At 46.4% G+C, this 19,232-nt stretch overlaps 1 protein-coding gene across 2 annotated transcripts in view; it reads left to right on the top strand.

Annotated features, from left to right (window-relative positions):
* The window catches only part of mtr (5-methyltetrahydrofolate-homocysteine methyltransferase), a 103,595-nt gene that overhangs the window by 67,315 nt on the left and 17,048 nt on the right, over nt 1–19,232 (top strand). For both annotated transcript variants that reach the window (XM_003215846.4, XM_062975240.1), the window contains one exon: nt 18,085–18,166. In XM_003215846.4, the coding sequence (XP_003215894.2) occupies nt 18,085–18,166 (82 nt within the window). The remainder of the gene's footprint in view (nt 1–18,084; nt 18,167–19,232) is intronic.

Raw genomic sequence — 19,232 nt, 5'->3', positions numbered from 1 at the left:
AGACACAGAAAGAGATAAAACAAGTGATCCTCCCTAAAAATGTTTTATCATTGTAGGCATTATATTGTATTGTTTATGAGAATTATGCTATTGGAATTGTTCTTCTATTAGGAAATGACATGGTAAATTTCCCCAATTATTCTACTTGAGGGGACTAATGCAATAAATCTACAGTTCCAATGACTCACATAAGAGGGTCCCACCCTGGGTCTCCTTTTATTGTGGGAAGAAACACAAGCCCCGGTTCAAAGCTTGTTGATAAATGGTAGCTGGATGCTTGGGAGAGTGTATGTGAGAGAGAAAGAGGGAGAGAAAGAAAGAAAGAGAGAAAAGGGGGAACATGAAAAGCAAAGATGCCCAAGAAGGAAGGGGAGGCGGGAGACCAGAGGCTGTTAGATCTTTCTGTAACACGATGGCAGCAAAGGAGTATTGTGAGTACTTTAACAGTTTGCCTGCTTCTGCTTGAGAACTAATACTTTGTTTTTATCTTACCCATATGGCTGAGGAAAAGCTTTTAGACATGCATGGCACAGCTTATTTCATTCCTTTGCCAATGGAAGAGGGAAAACTCCCACACCAGTCACCCTACAGATTATATATATGCAAACTGTACTTCTTTCTGTTTCTTTTTATCATGTTAAGATTGTGTGCAGCTGTGTTCACTTGTTGTCTCTGGCCTGCTGCTATTAATGTTGTTTGAAATCCTATATATTGTCTTTATCACTGGTTTGAGGCATGTTAATTTAGTATGGTCTTAAAAAAATGTAATTACTTCATCCACTATTCCCTTTTTTGTAGGTTTTTTTTTTTGCATTAATCCTTACCATAGCAGTCTGGATATTATTGTACAACAGAATCCTATTTTGTAGATTTCACACATATCCAACCAACTAGATAAGGACAGGTTGCTCACCTGTAACCATGTTTCTTCGAGTGTACTCTGTGAATTCACACTAATGGAGAAGCTGCGCCTGCGCAGGTTCCGACGGAAACTCTTCCAAGCTGAAGTTCAAATTTTGGCGGTAACCACGCCCCCCCTTCCCAAGGGGCATATAAGGCGGCCCCAGGCGCCCGCTCTCCAGTTCCTACGCCGCCAAGGCAACGAGAAAGGGAGAGGTTTGCCAGAGGGGAAGGAAGGGCGGGTTTGTGTGAATTCACAGAGTACACTCGAAGAAACATGGTTACAGGTGAGCAACCTGTCCTTTTTCTTCGTGTACTCTGTGAATGCACACTAATGGAGACTGACACGCTAAGGTCCCGGATGGTGGGACAAGGCAAACTCGACAATTTAGTGAATGTCCAAACACATATTTATTAGGACATAATGAGATAACAGTCCCAAGAGACCAGTGCAATCAATTGTCCGAAAGGACCAGTGCAATGCAAACATGAGCATAGTAGAAGAGGAAACATAACATAGAAATTTTTCAATAAACATGATAGAAAAAGACACTCAATTGCTGTGATGACTCATGGGCCTTGTAGTCCTGCTCAGGACATTGTAATTCCTGATGAAGATGAAAACTTGGGTTTTTTACCTTCCCAGTCTGAACTGGATTCCTCTCAGCCAGATCTTTCCCAGGCAGATCTGGGAACCTTGCACCTGCAAGAAAGTTGTCTCCCAGAAGTATGTCAAACAAGCCCAGAGCCTACTTCTCCCGTATTCTTGCGCCGGGAGTTTTGTAAACAACAGAGAAGTTTAGATTCAGCTTCGCGCAGGAGTGCAAGAATTGCAGCTAAGAATGTAGCCAATTAAGACTGCTTCTCGTGAGAATCTTTAAGGAGTTTAACATCTGGTCTCAGAGTTTAGCTTTCGTTTCTGATTCCCAGAGAACTGCTTCGGTGGGAAAGTTAGACTCTATATAGGTGTTTTGCCCGCGTAGTAACTTCGCGGAGTCAATTCGTCAGCCTACGGAGCGAGTTGTGTCTGGACAGCGCGCTCCGGTTCAAGCCTCGCTACTGCTCAAGCCTTGCCTTGCTATCCAGCCTTCGCCTTGCTTCCCAGCCTTTGTTTATCTACGGACCTTGCCTTGTTTCCCAGGATCAATCCTTGCCTTGTTCCACGGATTTATCAAGTTATTCCACGGACCTTGTTCTTGTTCTTAGTTACCTTGTTCCACGTTCAAGCCTTGTTTCAAGTATCAAGTTATTTCCTAGCCTCACTCAAGTTTCATGGACTAAAGGACCTTGTCATCTCCCCTCACTTTGCTTGGCAAAGTGAGTGTTTCGGTTATTGGATTACAACTTTGGACCTTAATATTTCTTATTGGACATTGCTTTTTTGGACTAATTCTGACCTTTCCTGAAAGGTCTAATTCTGGACTATTTTCTACACTTGTTTTTATTAACTTTATATATTCCTACAATAAAGATATTAGATAGATTCTGGCCTCTGTGTATGGTTATTGGTGCTCTGCAGCCTGGGTTGTGACAGTTTGACTCCGCCACCCTAAGCACCAATTAACCTCGGCCAGAATGTCTACCGGAACCGTACCTGGGCCGAGCGGCCAGCCGATTACCTACACCATCGACAAGGAAGAGGTGGACCGAATCCGTGATAAGCTCAATGCACAGGATGGAGAAATAAGGGGTTTGAAGGAACGCGGAGTTCGTCTTCCGGCCATGGCGTTGCCAACCAAGTTTACTGGAGAAGCTTCTAAGGTTCATGTCTTCCGTCGCCAATGTCAAGCTTATCTGGAGGCCCGTGCTGCCGAGTTTCCCCAAGAAGACATCAAAGTGGCATGGGTTTACAGTCTTCTAGACGGGCCAGCGGCCAGCTGGGCGACGGCACTGTTCGACCAAGCCTCTCCACACCTAAGATCAGCGCAACACTTCTTGGACCACCTCAAGGAGACTTGGGGAATCGAGGACAATTTGGAGGCAGCCGGTCACAAACTCCGTCGCCTTTTCCAAGGGGACAGACCTATGTCTCAGTATATAGCCGAGTTCCGAGTGCTGGCCCACAACACCGGCTGGAACGATGTAGCCCTCAGGGGACAATTCCGGGAGGGTCTCAACATTGAAATGCTGGAAGAAATCTCCAAGGTGGATCCTCCCCAGACCCTCGAGGCACTCATTGATCAATGTTTACGGGCTGAAGTCATGATTGCCAACAGGAAACAGTGGGTTCGAGGCCAGGGCGGTAGAGCCGGGGCAAAATCCCCCGCTCCCGCCAGCGTTCAGCCACGTCCGGTGTGGAGACCCCCACCGCCAACCCCATACCCCAGAGGAGGCGAGGAGGTGCCGATGCAGTTGGGCAATGTGCGTCCCAGACTAGATGCCGCCGAGAAGGCCCGTCGTCAACGCTTAAACCTCTGCTGGTACTGCGGGAACGGGGGCCACTTCGCCAGAGAGTGCCCAGCCAAAGGGAAGCCTGCCGCCCGTCTTGCGGCGGCGTCCTCCACGGAGACGAAGGCGTCTGAGCCGACTGGCACACAGCCGGCGGGGGAAGCCAACGACCGGGTGTAGAGGGGCTCGCCAACCCGGTCAAAAAATCCATCCAAGAGCCGCCAACCGGGGTCCTGTTCCTTCTCGTGGTCACATTATGGTCAGCAAAAAGGGGACCCGTCATGATCCACGCCATGATAGACTCTGGAGCTACCAACAATTTCATCGATAGAGAGTATGCCGACTCTCTGGGATTACAATATCATGATTTCAAGAATGCCCGTGTGGTGCAAGCCATAGACGGCCGTCCCCTCAAGACGGGCCCCGTAAGTCAGTGGTCGGAACCCACCAGGATGTGGATAAGGGAACATATGGAAGAGATTTCCTTCTTTGTTACCGAGGTTCCCCATTTCCCTGTGATTTTGGGAATTCCATGGCTGACTCTCCACGACCCTAACATCTCCTGGTCCAACAGAGAACTGCAGTTTGCTTCACCGTACTGCCAAAACCATTGCCTCGTAGCCAAGGTATGCCATGCCACAGACACCGAGCCCATCATCACCTTGCCAAAGAAGTACTCCGAGTATTGGGATGTATTCAATGAGAAAGAAGCCGAAAAATTACCCCCACATAGACCTTATGACTGTGCCATTGACTTGGTGGAGGGGGCCCCAATCCCGCGAGGGCATCTCTACTCCCTGACTGAACCAGAGCAAGAAGCTCTCAGGGAATTCCTAGAGACAAACCTTCGCAAGGGATTCATCAGACCCTCTCAATCCCCAGCCGCCTCCCCAGTGATGTTTGTGAAGAAGAAGTCAGGGGAACTACGCTTGGTGGTGGACTACAGAGCATTGAACAATATCACCAAGCGGAACAGCTATCCCCTGCCTTTAATCTCGGATCTACTGGATCGGCTTCGAGGAGCCAAGGTTTACACCAAGCTGGATCTTCGGGGGGCTTACAACTTAATTCGCATCAGGGAAGGGGACGAGTGGAAGACCGCCTTCCAGACCAAATTCGGATTATTTGAGTCCCGAGTTATGAATTTCGGTTTATGCGGAGCCCCCGCAACGTTCCAGCATTTTGTCAATGACATTTTTCAGGACTATCTAGACAGGTTCTTGATAATCTACCTGGACGATTTTTTGGTGTTTTCCAGATCACAATCAGAACATGAGAACCACGTCAAAATGGTGTTACAACGATTGCGGGATCATGGACTTTATGCCAAGCTGGAAAAATGCGCTTTTGATCTACAAGAGGTAGATTTCCTTGGTTACCGCATCTCGCCTCTAGGGCTTTCCATGGATCCAGCCAAAGTTTCAGCAGTATTGGAATGGCGGGCGCCAACTAACAAGAAAGAGGTGCAGCGTTTCTTGGGGTTCGCGAACTACTACCGCAAGTTCATTCCAGATTTTGCCCGCTGGTCCGACCCCATCACTAGCTGCATCCGTGGTAAGCAGCCTTTCCGCTGGACTGATCAAGCAGAGAAAGGGTTCCAGCAACTAAAGAAACTATTCACCTCCCAGCCAATTCTACAGCACCCAAATCCTGGAACCCCTTTTGTGGTGCAAGCGGACGCCTCTGATGTGGCAATTGGGGCTGTACTCTTACAACCGGTGGGAGATCACCTCCACCCCTGTGCCTTTTATTCTCGTCAACTAACCACACCAGAGAGGAATTACACCATTTGGGAAAAAGAACTACTGGCCATAAAGGCAGCCTTTGAAACTTGGAGACATTGGCTAGAAGGGGCCAAATTTCCCATTGAAGTCCACACTGATCATCGTAATCTAGAACATCTAAGAACTGCCCGCAAACTAAATCAGAGGCAGCAACGTTGGGCTTTATTCTTTGAACGTTTCAACTTCCAGATCCATTATGTGACCCCAGCCCAAACCAAGCAAGCAGACGCCCTGTCACGTAAACCGGAATACGCTGCAGGACGCAAGGAGACCTTTGAATCCCAACTGCTACAACCTGAGAACTTTGCCACGCTCACGGTGGGGAACACCAAATCCATTCCCATTGGTTCAACTTCCCCTACTCCAGGACCCATCTGTGCTCAAGAAATCAGGGCTAGTCAGCAAGCAGATGCCTGGGCGCAGGACCAACTTCGCCAAGGTCTGCATTTCCCCTTTTCGCTTAAAGATGGGCTGCTCTGCTATAGAAATCATGTCTATATCCCACCCGGACCGGGCAGGGAAAAGGCGCTTCGTCTGTGTCATGACTGCAAACCAGCAGGGCACTTCGGACTATTTAAAACTATGCATCTGATCCTAAGGGATTTTTGGTGGCCCAAGATCCGCAAGGATGTGGAAAAATATGTCAACACCTGCCCAGTATGCCAGCGCTCCAAGATACGAAGGGAGAAGCCCTCAGGGCTTTTACACCCCCTTCCTACCCCATCTCGCCCATGGGAAATAATTTCCGCGGATTTCATCACTGACCTACCACCTTCCTGTGGGTTCACCACGATCTTAGTGGTGGTGGACCTATTCACCAAGTTAGCCCATTTCATTCCCTGCGAAGGCCTCCCCACGGCCAAGGAAACTGCGGATTTATTTCTTCAACATGTCTTCAGACTACATGGATTGCCCAAGAGTTTAGTCACAGACCGTGGATCTCAATTCACCTCTCGTTTTTGGAAGGCACTACAAAAACTATTGGGCATAGACTCTCGCTTATCTTCAGCTCATCATCCCCAAACAGATGGGCAAACGGAGCGCACCAATGCCACTTTGGAGCAGTATCTTCGCTGTTATGTAAACTATCAACAGGACAATTGGGCTTCTCTGTTACCACTGTCTGAGTTTGCCTACAACAATGGAGTTCAAGCTTCTACAAAAGAAACGCCGTTCTTTGCAAACTACGGCTTTCATCCACGTTTCTTTCCCCCTGTCATTGAAACTTCAGAGGTTCCCGCAGCAGAGGATTGGCTGCAGGAACTCACAGCGGTGCAACAACTTTTGCTCCAGCAGCTGGACCAAGCCAAGGAGGACTATAAACGCCACGCTGACAAACATCGCCAGCCGGGTCCCGAAATCAAGGTAGGAGATCGGGTTTTCCTGTCCACTCGCTTTCTGCCCTCCCACCGCCCTTGCCGGAAGTTAGATGCCCGTTTCATTGGCCCCTATCCAGTGGTGGCGCAATTAAACCCCGTGACTTTCAAACTCCAACTTCCGTGTTCAATGCGCATTCACCCAGTGTTTCACCGCTCCCTGCTCCTTCCGGCGGAAGGTGTGCGTCCTGATACAGACCAACCGGCCCCCCCTCCTGTTTTGATGAATGGGGAGGAGGAGTTCGAGGTTGAGGACATTTTGGATTCTCGCTTTCACCGCCGCCGCCTACAATATCTCATTGACTGGGTGGGTTTTGGCCCTGAGGAGCGCTCTTGGGAAGACGCCTCCACAGTTCACGCTCCTGATCTAACCCGTCGCTTTCATCAGACCTATCCCACCAAACCGCGGCCTCGCGCTTCGGGGAGAGAGTCCCAGTTTGGGAGGGGCCCTGAGGAGGGGGATAGTGTGATGACTCATGGGCCTTGTAGTCCTGCTCAGGACATTGTAATTCCTGATGAAGATGAAAACTTGGGTTTTTTACCTTCCCAGTCTGAACTGGATTCCTCTCAGCCAGATCTTTCCCAGGCAGATCTGGGAACCTTGCACCTGCAAGAAAGTTGTCTCCCAGAAGTATGTCAAACAAGCCCAGAGCCTACTTCTCCCGTATTCTTGCGCCGGGAGTTTTGTAAACAACAGAGAAGTTTAGATTCAGCTTCGCGCAGGAGTGCAAGAATTGCAGCTAAGAATGTAGCCAATTAAGACTGCTTCTCGTGAGAATCTTTAAGGAGTTTAACATCTGGTCTCAGAGTTTAGCTTTCGTTTCTGATTCCCAGAGAACTGCTTCGGTGGGAAAGTTAGACTCTATATAGGTGTTTTGCCCGCGTAGTAACTTCGCGGAGTCAATTCGTCAGCCTACGGAGCGAGTTGTGTCTGGACAGCGCGCTCCGGTTCAAGCCTCGCTACTGCTCAAGCCTTGCCTTGCTATCCAGCCTTCGCCTTGCTTCCCAGCCTTTGTTTATCTACGGACCTTGCCTTGTTTCCCAGGATCAATCCTTGCCTTGTTCCACGGATTTATCAAGTTATTCCACGGACCTTGTTCTTGTTCTTAGTTACCTTGTTCCACGTTCAAGCCTTGTTTCAAGTATCAAGTTATTTCCTAGCCTCACTCAAGTTTCATGGACTAAAGGACCTTGTCATCTCCCCTCACTTTGCTTGGCAAAGTGAGTGTTTCGGTTATTGGATTACAACTTTGGACCTTAATATTTCTTATTGGACATTGCTTTTTTGGACTAATTCTGACCTTTCCTGAAAGGTCTAATTCTGGACTATTTTCTACACTTGTTTTTATTAACTTTATATATTCCTACAATAAAGATATTAGATAGATTCTGGCCTCTGTGTATGGTTATTGGTGCTCTGCAGCCTGGGTTGTGACAATTGCGTATAGTGCATATAAACGCTCTCCCAGGGGGGAGAGGGACAAACACATCGTGGTCTTTGACATATCCGCCAGGGTCAATAAGGCGGTACCAAGTAACAGAGCAACTGCTCAACACAATCAGGGAAAAACACATCCCTAGAGGTAGGTATGGGGAAAACGACCGGCCGAAAACTTGAAGGAGAGGTATAGAGAGTCACCTGTGGGTGAATATAAGGAGAAAAGACGTTTGAGAGTCAGGAGAGGCAAGATGAGAGTACTGATCTTGCGAAGGCCGAGTCCTTTAAGGCTTTATTGTCCAGCCTGTAGTGAGAGACAAAGGTAAGAGGGTTTGACCAGATAGCCGCTTTGCATATGGAGTCAAGCGGAATACCCCTAAGGAAGGCGGTTGAAGCCGAGAGGCCCCTAGTCGACCTCGGGCGGATGGATGGAGGAGGAGGTCGCTTGGCTAGTTCGTAGGCCAACTCGATGGCCTGAGCGATCCAGTGGGACAGTCTTTGGGAAGAGATGGGATTACCCAACTTGTCCTGGGCATAGGCGACAAAGAGTCTTTGTGTCTTACGGATGTCTTTGGTACAGTCCCTGTAGAAGAGAAGTGCCCTTCGAACGTCGAGAAGGTGCAGTTTTTGCTCTAGAGGAGAGGAGGGGTTAGAGAAGAAAGCTGGTAGGACAATGTCTTGATTGAGGTGGAAAGCTGACACCACCTTAGGGAGAAAGGTAATGTCCGGGCGAAGAACAGCGCGGTCATGGTGAAAACGTAGATAAGGCTCGTCGACCCTGAGAGCAGCAAGCTCGGATGGCCGTCGTGCCGACGTGATCGCCACTAGAAAGGCCAACTTCCAGGAAAGCAGACGGAGATCGGTCAAGGCAAGCGGTTCGAAGGGAGCAGAAGTGAGTTGAGAAAGTACAAGTTCGAGATTCCAGCCCGGCGTAGGTGGTAGCGACGGCGGGCAGATGTTATTGTAGCCTCGGAGAAAGGTTTTGATCAAGTGGTGAGAAAAGAGAGATGGTTGACCGTGGCGTTGAAAAGACCAGGAAAGAGCTGCGAGATAAGCTTTAATAGAAGCGAGAGAGAGTTTCTTCTCGACGAGGGTCATGAGGAAGTCGAGGACCACCGATACCGAGGTCGGGAAGGTGTCGACGTTACGGGATCGAAGGAAGGCGTGAAAGCGAGAGAGTTTATAGGAATAAGCCTTGGTAGTAGACGGCTTATGGGCTGCCCGAAGGACGTCTTGCAGGTTCTGCGGAAGGGAGGCTAGGTAAGAATCCTCCATGCAGTGAGATGAAGGGAAGGGAGGTCCGGGTGAAGAATTTTGCCGTCCTCCCTTGAGAGAAGGTGCGGCGAGGGAGGCAGAGGGCGAAACGTTGCTCTGGAGAGACGAAGAAGGGCCGGATACCACGGTTGGCGGGGCCAGGCCGGAGCTATGAGAATCGCTGTGACCGAGATCGAGAGAAGTCTTTCGAGAACTTTCGGTATGAGAGGAATCGGTGGAAAAAGATAAAGCATCTCCGCCGACCAGTCCAGTAGAAAGGCATCTCCTAGACAGCCGGGGAAGGAGTTCGGGGGAAGTCTCGCCCCGTAGCGGGGTAGCTGAGCGTTGTGGGGAGACGCGAAGAGATCCAGAGTAGGGCGTCCCCAGTCGAGGAACAGACCGTCGAGGATCTCGGGATCGAGCTTCCACTCGTGAGAGGAAGATGTCATCCTGCTGAGGGCATCTGCTAGGTCGTTTTGGGCGCCCGGCAGGTGGATTGCAGAGACCTGTACGTCGTGGGCTATGCACCAAACCCAGAGACGGGAGGAGAGGAGCATCAACTTCCTCGAACCCGTACCGCCCTGTTTGTTGATGTAGAATACTGCTACGAGGTTGTCCGATTGAATGAGGATGGACTTGTGACGGATGAGGCGGGAGAATGCTTTCAGGGCTTTGAGAATGGCGAGAAGCTCGAGAAAGTTTATGTGGTTGGCCCTCTCGGATGGGGACCAAAGATCTTGAACCGTTAGACCGCTCATGTGGGCTCCCCAAGCGTAGGTGGAGGAGTCCGTGGTTATGGTTAGCGACGGCGGGGCTGGATGAAATGGGAGGCCCCTGCACACGTTTTGGTGAGACGTCCACCATGAAGAGGGACTGGCGGACGAACGACGGTACCGACAGATATCTGGAGTTGTGGTGGTAGAACGGCTTGAAAGTGTCTATAAACCACCTTTGCAGGACCCGAAGGCGCAGCCTGGCAAACGGGGTCGTGAGAACCGTGGAGGCCATGTGGCCCAGAAGGACTTGGATGGCACGGGCTCTGACCCTCCGGGCAGATCGACAAAAGGCGATGTGGTGACGGAGAGCTAGGAATCTGTCGAACGGAAGTGAAACAGTCTCTGTGACGGAGTCGAAGAGGGCCCCGATGAACCGGATTCGGGTTGACGGGGAGAGATTTGACTTCTCGGAGTTGAGTTGGAGGCCGAGAGATTTTAGAAGACGCAGCGTGAAGGAAACGTGGTTTTCGAGAAGAACCGGATCGGGCCCGACGAGAAGCCAGTCGTCCAGATAAGGAAAGACCGTGATGCCATGTAGCCTGAGGTGGGCCGCTACGGCGGCGACGACCTTGGTAAAGACCCTCGGGGCCGTAACGAGACCGAAGGGTAAAACGGTAAATTGGTAGGTTTGGTCGAGAACTTTGAAACAGAGGAACCGTCTGTGCGCCTCCCGTATCGCCACGTGGAAGTAGGCGTCTCATAAGTCTATGGAGGCAAAGTAGTCTCCCCGCTGCAGCATCGGGAGGATAGAGGCAATAGAGACCATCCTGAATTTGGAAGGGCGAATGAATATATTGAGGGCCCTTAGGTCCAGAATGGGCCGTAGCCCGCCTCCTCTCTTCGGGACTGTAAAGTATCTGGAGAAGAAACTTAAAGGGTCCAGTTCGGGAGGGGAGGGACGGATGGCGCCTTTGGCCAGTAATGCCTCGACTTCGGCCAGTATCTCTGGGGAAGGAGTTGAGTGGAGAATGCGACCTGTAGGTGGGAGGTCCGTGAACTCTAAGGCGTAGCCGTCTTGGACAATGCGAAGAACCCATGCATCTGAAGTAATAGACTCCCATTGATTGTAGAAGGGGGCTAGGCGGTCTGCAAAGGCGCCGGAGGGTCGAGGCAGCGTGGGCTCTGCATCGGTAGCGGGCGAGGAGCTTTGGCAGGGGTTGGCGTCAGGTACGCCGGTTAGCCTGCGGAGGAGCGGGGGTGGTTCGACCACGTTGCTTTTGCGGATGAGGTCCCCGACGAGGTTGGTGATGGGTTTGATTATTCGAGCCCGAAGGCCGCCTGAAAGAGTGGTGTCTGAAAGATTGCGGCGGGAAGCGGCGGGAGCGGTGCGGGAACCAGCGGGTGCGCTGAGGTTGCGGTTGGTCGCCACATTTAGACGCAAGAATTTTAAAGTCATGATTAGACTTGAGTTTGTCATCGGTACCGGAGTTAAATAGTCCGAGCGCGTCAAAGGGAAGGTCTTCAATGACCTGTCTGGAAGATGAGGAGAGACCCGAAGACCTCAGCCAGGCGTGGCGGCGGATGGATATCGCGTGGGCAATCATCTTGCCCGCAGTATCACCTGTATGTTTCGCCATTTGTATTTGGTGGTGAGCAAGCGAGTCTGCTTCCTGTTGGAGGGTAGTGAGGACGGAGCGGTCTTCGTCCGACATCTTAGCGAAGAAGGGCTGTGCCTTCTCCCAGATAATCTGCTGGTAGGCACCCATGCAGGCTCCATAGTTCGCCATGCGGCAAAGCAAAAGGGCTCCGGAGTAAAGTTTTCGACCCACGGCGTCGAAGCGCTTCCCTTCTCTGTCGGCCGGAGTGTTCGACTGACGACCTGAGGATTGAGAGGCCTTAACGACCAGGGAGTTGGGGTCGGGGTGGTGTTTGAGCCATTCCAAGGTATCATCGTCGGTACGGTACCAAGTCTCGATCCTCTTCGAGGTCGGAGGAATGGAGGAAGGGGTTTTCCAGGAGGCCTGGATAACGTCCAACAGATAAGGCAGGAAAGGGAGTAGCGTGGCCGGCGGAGCTTGGGCCTGCACCCTTTTGAAAACTGGATCAGACACTGCTTTGGAAGTCTGCTTGATCTCCAAACCCAGGGCGTCGGCCATTCTGACCATTTGATCAGAGAAAGCACGAATATTGTCAGTAGGAGAAGGCGGGTCCGCCTCATACGCATCGTGGGGAGGAGAGAGGTCGAGACCGAGAGAGACCACCGAGGCCGAGAGGACAGAGTCTGGGCGGTCAACATCAACATCTTCCTCCTCAGCCCCTTGGGGGGACTGAGGGGGAGAAGAAAGCACAGTCTCGGGAGGAGGCATGGCCTCGCGGGAAGAGAGGGTCGGAAGCCGAGGATCCTTGGAGGCTGAGGCCTGAGCTGCTCGAGCCAGGCGAGCCGTTTGTCTGCCACGCTCCGGTGTCGAGGTGGGAGGGAAGAGCTGTTGGCGCGACGAGTGAGGCGGCGCAAGGGGCTCCGGCACCGGCACCCTGACCACCGTTTGGGTAGAGTGGTGGGGTGAGTCCTGCAGCTCCCCGTCAGACAGGGGGTGCAATGGAGATTGAGAAACATCTCTAGGCCTCTGTGCTGGCACAATTGGAGAGGATCTTCTCGAGGAGGTTGCCGAGGAAGATGGCTGGTCTCTCCTTGAGGAGGCCGAGGAAGAGGAGCGCTGAGTCAGCAGTTTCTTTGTCGGCGGTTGCTTGGAAGCAACCTTCAAGGACTTGCCAGGTGTGGGAGGAACCACAGCTGAGTCAGATTGCGCTCGACGAGACTCCTCGTGAGCCCTTTTAAAGGCTATTTTGATAGCAGAGGAGGACGGAGGGGAGCTGATACGAGAGCGGATCGAGGTCACCGAAGCCAAAGAGCTCGACGTCGAGGAAGGCCCCACCTTTCCGGAGCGGGTCGATACGGTAGCCGTCGTCACGGTACACGGTGGCTTGACCGGCTTAGCGGCCCTGGAGGTCCTGGACGCCCTGGACGAGACCGAGGAGGCTTTAGCTGACGGAGGCTTAGCTGGTGGCGCCGACATAGCTCTTAGGGCTGAAGACGACGACGTACCCGACGTCGACGGAGTCGGTTCTGGCGCGAGAGATTTTTCGTAAAGTGCCGCTCTAAGCCTAGCGGCTCTGTTCTTTCTGGCCTGAGCTGTGAGAGCTAGGCAGAAACGGCAGGTACTGACCACATGAGCCTCGCCAAGACAGAAGAGGCACTTGGCGTGGCCGTCCGAGTCAGGAATTTTAGCAGCACACTGCGTGCAATGCTTGAAACGAGTAGTAGACATGCGAAGAGTCCGAAGTGAACCTTGCGGCGGAAAAAAAGGAACTGGAGAGCGGGCGCCTGGGGCCGCCTTATATGCCCCTTGGGAAGGGGGGGCGTGGTTACCGCCAAAATTTGAACTTCAGCTTGGAAGAGTTTCCGTCAGAACCTGCGCAGGCGCAGCTTCTCCATTAGTGTGCATTCACAGAGTACACGAAGAAAAAATATTGCTTTACGTTGCCACATGTAGGGATATAAACAACATTCCTGGGTTTTAGCCACATGTCACATATTCCCACATCAGTCATCATTGGGGTCATCAGGCATGTTGACCCAATGCATCAGTATTTTTTTCAAAGTTCAGCTTTTGGTAGGAGCAAATGACTTCAGAATATTGCAGAAAAGAAAAATATAATCTAGAAACATTGTATGATTGCAAAATGTCATTAGAATCTTTTGAAAAGCAGAAAGTATGGCAACAGATGCTACAGTTTCATAATGTATCTTCTCACTGTCAGCTATTCAAAATGTATTTATTTTATTTATTGAATTTCTGTCATGCCTTTCTCCCAAAGTAGGATTCAAAACTCTGGGTAGTTGACTGATACAGAATACCCTTCATCTTTTATTTTATTTTATTATATTTATTTTATTTATACCCAATCTTTCTCTCCAAAGGGACTCAAGGTAGTTAATAACCACACACTTTTATCAATTTAAAATACAGCAAATACAAAAGTTACCAAACAATTAATCAGTACTGTGTATGTTAGGTTAAAAATACAGTTAAAATATAATAAATACCATTTAAAATGCATTTTAGCCCCCCCCCCCCCAAATCTTTTTTTAATATAATTTTTATTCAGTTTCCAGGTGCAATACATAAAAGGGGGGGAAACACAATCTGTAAACAGGGGATATATGGCAAAGGGGAAAAAATGGGGGAGGGGTAAATATCTAAGTTTAAAAAAAAGGAAAAAAAGAGAAAGAAAAGAGAGGGGAGAGGAGATCCAGGGTATGGGGGGAGTTTTTGGTCTTCCGTTCTTTGTTCTTCATGTAGTTATTGTTCTGTTAAGTTTATTCTTTTCAAAGTTTACTAGACTCATTCATATGCAAATTTGCAGGAACTCATTGTTATTTTCTAGACCCTTGCTTTATTTCCTATATTCTTCATATTTCTTCCAATCTGTTGCTTTCTTTTAACAGGAAGGTCAATTTATCCATATCGTAGATTTCATCTATTTTTTCTAGCCATTGTTCTTTTAATGGTATTTCTTGCAATTCCTCCCCAAAATCTCATCCACAATTTTCCCAGCAGTGTGCCCCTTATCCTTCTCCAAATGCCTTCTGGCAGAAAAAGGTCTTGATCTTCTTGCAGAAGGCCAGCAGGGATGAGGCCACCCTGGTCTCTCTTAGGAGGGAGTTCCACAGTCTGGGAGCAGCCACCAAATGGCCCTCTCCTGTTCATTCGCACTAATCAACACTCTTAGGCATTGGGGGTATTTTTAGCTGTTCAAATGTTTAGATGTTAATATATATTTTAAATGTTAAAATATATTTGCATTTCCATTAGGTTACCTGACACATTTTCAAAAATCCATCTGGGTATACCTATACCAGGGGTCCTCAAGCTTTTTAAGTGGAGGGCCGATTCATACTCCCGCAGATTGTTGAGGGGCGAATTATCATTTGAAAAAAAAAAAGAACAAATTCCTATGCTCACTGCACACGTCTTATTTGTAGTGCAAAAAAAATAATAGCAACAATTACTTATTTATTTACTACATTTATACCCCACATAGCATATTGCGCTATGTTAGTAATATAATATATTGTACATACAATATATTACATTACTAGCATAGCACAATATTAGCATTATATATTACTATATTGTACTATACCATTATACCGTAATATTATTAGTAATATTACATTTAATATATAATATATAATTAATATTATTATATTATACAATATTATTATATTGTATTATTATTATTAGCCGCCCTGAGTCTCCTATTGGGTGAGAAGGACGGGGTAGAAATACTGTAATAAATAAATAAATATTATATTGTATTACATTATAATATTATTATTAATATTATATGTATACACAATATATTATTACCATATCATTCATTTACAATATTTCATTTACAATATTGGTAAATGAAAGAACAATACAATATTTAAAAAATAAAAATAATTGTAACCAACATACTGTAAACTTATCAAGATTTCAGTGGGAAGTGTGGGCCTGCTTCTGGCCAATGAGATCATTAAGTAGGATTGTTGTTATTGTGTGCCTTCAAGTCATTTCAGACTTTGGGCAAGCCTAAGTCTAAAACTGAGAGCGGGGGCCAGGTAAATGGCCTTGGAGGGCCGCATCCGGCCCCCGGGCCTTAGTTTGGGGACCCCTGACCTATACTATAGGACCATTGGGTAATATGATACTAACAAAATTACAAAATATAGAATATACAAGTGCAAACATACAATGTCTCAATTGATGCCTAAGTTTCACGGGGGAAGGAATAGTGGGAATTCCTATTGAGATTTTAGTATATTAAGTGGCATACAAGCCCTACAAATAGATAAATAAGAGATTTATACTGTGGATTTTTCTAACTTTATAATGGGTGACCAACGGGGTGGAAACTGCAAGAAAAAGGGAAACACTATATGCATTTTGTAGAAGCTGTACATCTAAACATAAAATACTTAAGATGTGTAATTATATCAGTGTCATAGTTTATGTTGTTGAATAAAAAAAATGTTTTGTCAAAGGCTTTCATTGCCGGAATCATTAGAGTGTTGTGTGTTTTCCAGTCTGTGTGGTCATGTTCTAACAGCAGATCCTCTGAAGATGCCAGCTACAGATGCAGGTGAAACATTAGGAGAAAATGCTGCTAGAACATGGCCATACAGCCCAGAAACTCAAGAGAAAAATGTTGCTTAAATTTGAATTACAAATTTACCTGTTAGAAAGATACATAACAGTTCCTTCTAGTTAGGACACAGTCTGCACAGAAATTTGTAAAACGGAGAGTTCATAACTCATTGTCATAAAAATCATGCCGTAATTTTTGCCATCTTGTAGTCAGATTTTCTCTGTATAACAAATCATGGAATGGTTTGGTTTTTTTTTTAAATGACAACTAACATCCCAGGATTCTCAGAAGACCTGACAGACTGCTAAAGAAAGCTCTCTCAAGAGCAATATGGAGCTGAGCTCTGTTATATATCCATCAAAGCCCTAAGGGAATATATTTACAGGACTGAAAAGAAGGTTATTCTAGAGGGAAAATGTTTTCAGAAGGGATTTTTAGAGAAATGTGACAGATGAAGATGCTGGCTTAGAATAGGTATGCATAAATTTTCCCTCCCACTCAGTATCTCAGAAACACTAGCTTGTGCTCTACAGTGGGAGGGTGGTTTTTAGACATGTTCGCTTCCTCAGTGATATTGGAAGTACCAAAAAATGAAAAATGCCAAAAATGAGCAAAAGCATCACTTTAATCTACAGTAGATTGAAGTTAATGTTTCTAAGAGACCCAGGCTCCTTCTACACTGTTCCTATATCCCAGGATCTGATCCCAGATTATCTCCTTATCCCAGATTTTATGGCAGTGGAGACTCAGATAATCCCATTCAAATCAGATATCCTGTATTATTGTTTTTACATTTTTGTTGTTTATTTGTTCAGTCATTTCTGGCTCTTCGTGATCTCATGTTTCTACATTAGCTGGATAAATTTTATATGTATTTATTGATTTGTATTTGGACTATGATGTGGTGTATGCTTAATGGCATCGAATAGCTGCTGTATATTAGCTGCTCTCATTCTCTCAATGAGGGAAAGAGGGTGGGATATGAAACAAAGTAAATAAATAAAAAATCTGATGAGATTATCACATAACATCAGGCCAGATTAATGTCAAATATTATTCCACTTTAAACATCTTTCATGTATGGGAGTGTCATGATAATTCCATTATAATATATTGCATGCCGTCTATCTTATATTAATCTATATTTGTCATATATCAATTGTAACTACTTAAGCAAATACCTGTTCTATAGTACTGTCTAGATGTATATCAACATCAATCTGCATTGTAGGGCAACCAGCAAGGGTTGATAGGAACAGCATAGCTGGAAGACGACATTATTGCCTTCTTTTCTGTGTTGGAGACATGATGAATAGCCTAATTTATGGCTTTTACCTATATCTTTTATTTTCCCTAATCCTCACTAGTACATCGGTTATTAAAAGCTCTAAATCTTATCTTTTTGTAAAGTACAATACAGATCTTTACCAAGTAACCAATGTACATTTAAAAAATCTGTCCACTGCCTGTTCCATATGTTGTCCAATGTATTGATTCATAGGGAAATTTCCAGCCAACCTCTATAACATGGCAGTCTTCCTAATCTGAAATGTAAGCGAGCTGCTACAATACGGAAAGTAGGAAATAATGTTACATATCTCATGGTCTCCATTCTACAGTCTGTAGGTACTACTAGGTTATATGGCACATTTTAAGGTTATATTAGCATGCAGTTGTGTATGTTGACTTAAGCTCATTGAAGGAAATAAATGTAACTAACAAATAAATAATTGTGACAACCTTTGCCACTAAATATTGACATGTCATAATTTCACTTCAAGGATTAGTGAACTCTCTGAAAACCACGGAGAATCCACACTGTAGCAAATTAACATGGGATGTGCTCCTTTGCCTTTTTATGAATTACAGATGGGCTATAATATCCATGAAAGGAAAATGAGCTTGGAGAACATTATGCAGTTTTCTTTATTGCTTTCTTATTGAATCATAAAACGATTTGCACATCAGCAACTCAATGCGTGGCAATGTCTTCCATAATGTTGTTACCTTCTGTGTCCTCTTTGTCATTTCAGAACACACACAGCTGTGAAAATTGCTCCTCGATACAGTGCTCCTGTCATTCATGTCCTGGATGCATCAAAGAGTGTGGTGGTTGTAAGTTGGGGAATTTGTGCATCTTTGGCCTAGTCTTTTACTGAATAAGATTGTTGTCTCATTTAGTGGATTTCAAAGTTCTAAAATAGATAACCATGTTAGTCTGTTACAGCATAAGTAGAAGGAAGCAGGGTTAAGAAATTCAGCAATACTTTTGAAGAAGTACATTGAGACTCCAAAAGCTCATGTTAAAATAAACCATTTAGTCTCAAAGGTGCCTCTGGATTCCTTCATACCCCACCCCTTTGTTCTTCATGTTTGTCCCGTTCAGTACAGTGATCAAATTAAAATACTTCACAGTTTTAGCAATGCCACATAAAGAGAAGCCTGCTGTTACTTTCACATGAGGTACTTATTTCGGATGGAAATGTGAGCTTTCCTATATCGTCTATTTTAGGAGATTGAATGATTGCAGTAATCATCTGTGAAATATTTTCATTTATTCAGTCAAGAAATCGATGCTTTTGTTTTCCCCTCAAAAAGGGGTTATTCAAAGCTACTTACAAAGAAAAATTAAAAATCACTAAAATACATTTGCTACTGTGAAAAGCAGCTGTTCTATAAGGTCTGTGTATATTGTGAACGAATAAATCATTTTAGGCTTCTTTGTTAATGATCTTTCTCCAAGACATAAGCTGTGGAATTGTTGCTGCTTTCCACCAATATGCCTAGTGCTTTATTGTAATGCAGCCACCATTATTTGGTTCATACAGAACAATTATACTAGCAAGTACATGGATTTAAAAGATCATCCCAATTTATTCTTACTTGCTGACATCCCACTCACCTGTACAACTATTGCCCACAACTTAATAATTGATGTGAAAAAATACACAGGCACCCTTGAGTTATTCCCTATATGCTAGCTGCTAATCCTCTTTACCAGTAGTATAAGTGATTCTCAAATTATTTTGTTAATGTCTAAAAACACTGCAACATGGTCATCATGTATCTAATAAAATATAAAGAATTATGAACATTATCTTTGTAAAGACTTTTTATGTTGCAGTACATATTTCTGTTTGGACCAGTGCTTTTGGATGTTTAAGGCAGTCAGGGACTTAAT

This window comes from Anolis carolinensis, chromosome 1, assembly GCF_035594765.1.
Source record: "Anolis carolinensis isolate JA03-04 chromosome 1, rAnoCar3.1.pri, whole genome shotgun sequence".
Classification (NCBI taxonomy): Eukaryota; Metazoa; Chordata; class Lepidosauria; order Squamata; family Dactyloidae; genus Anolis; species Anolis carolinensis.
This window is presented reverse-complemented; position numbering and strand designations above follow the sequence as displayed.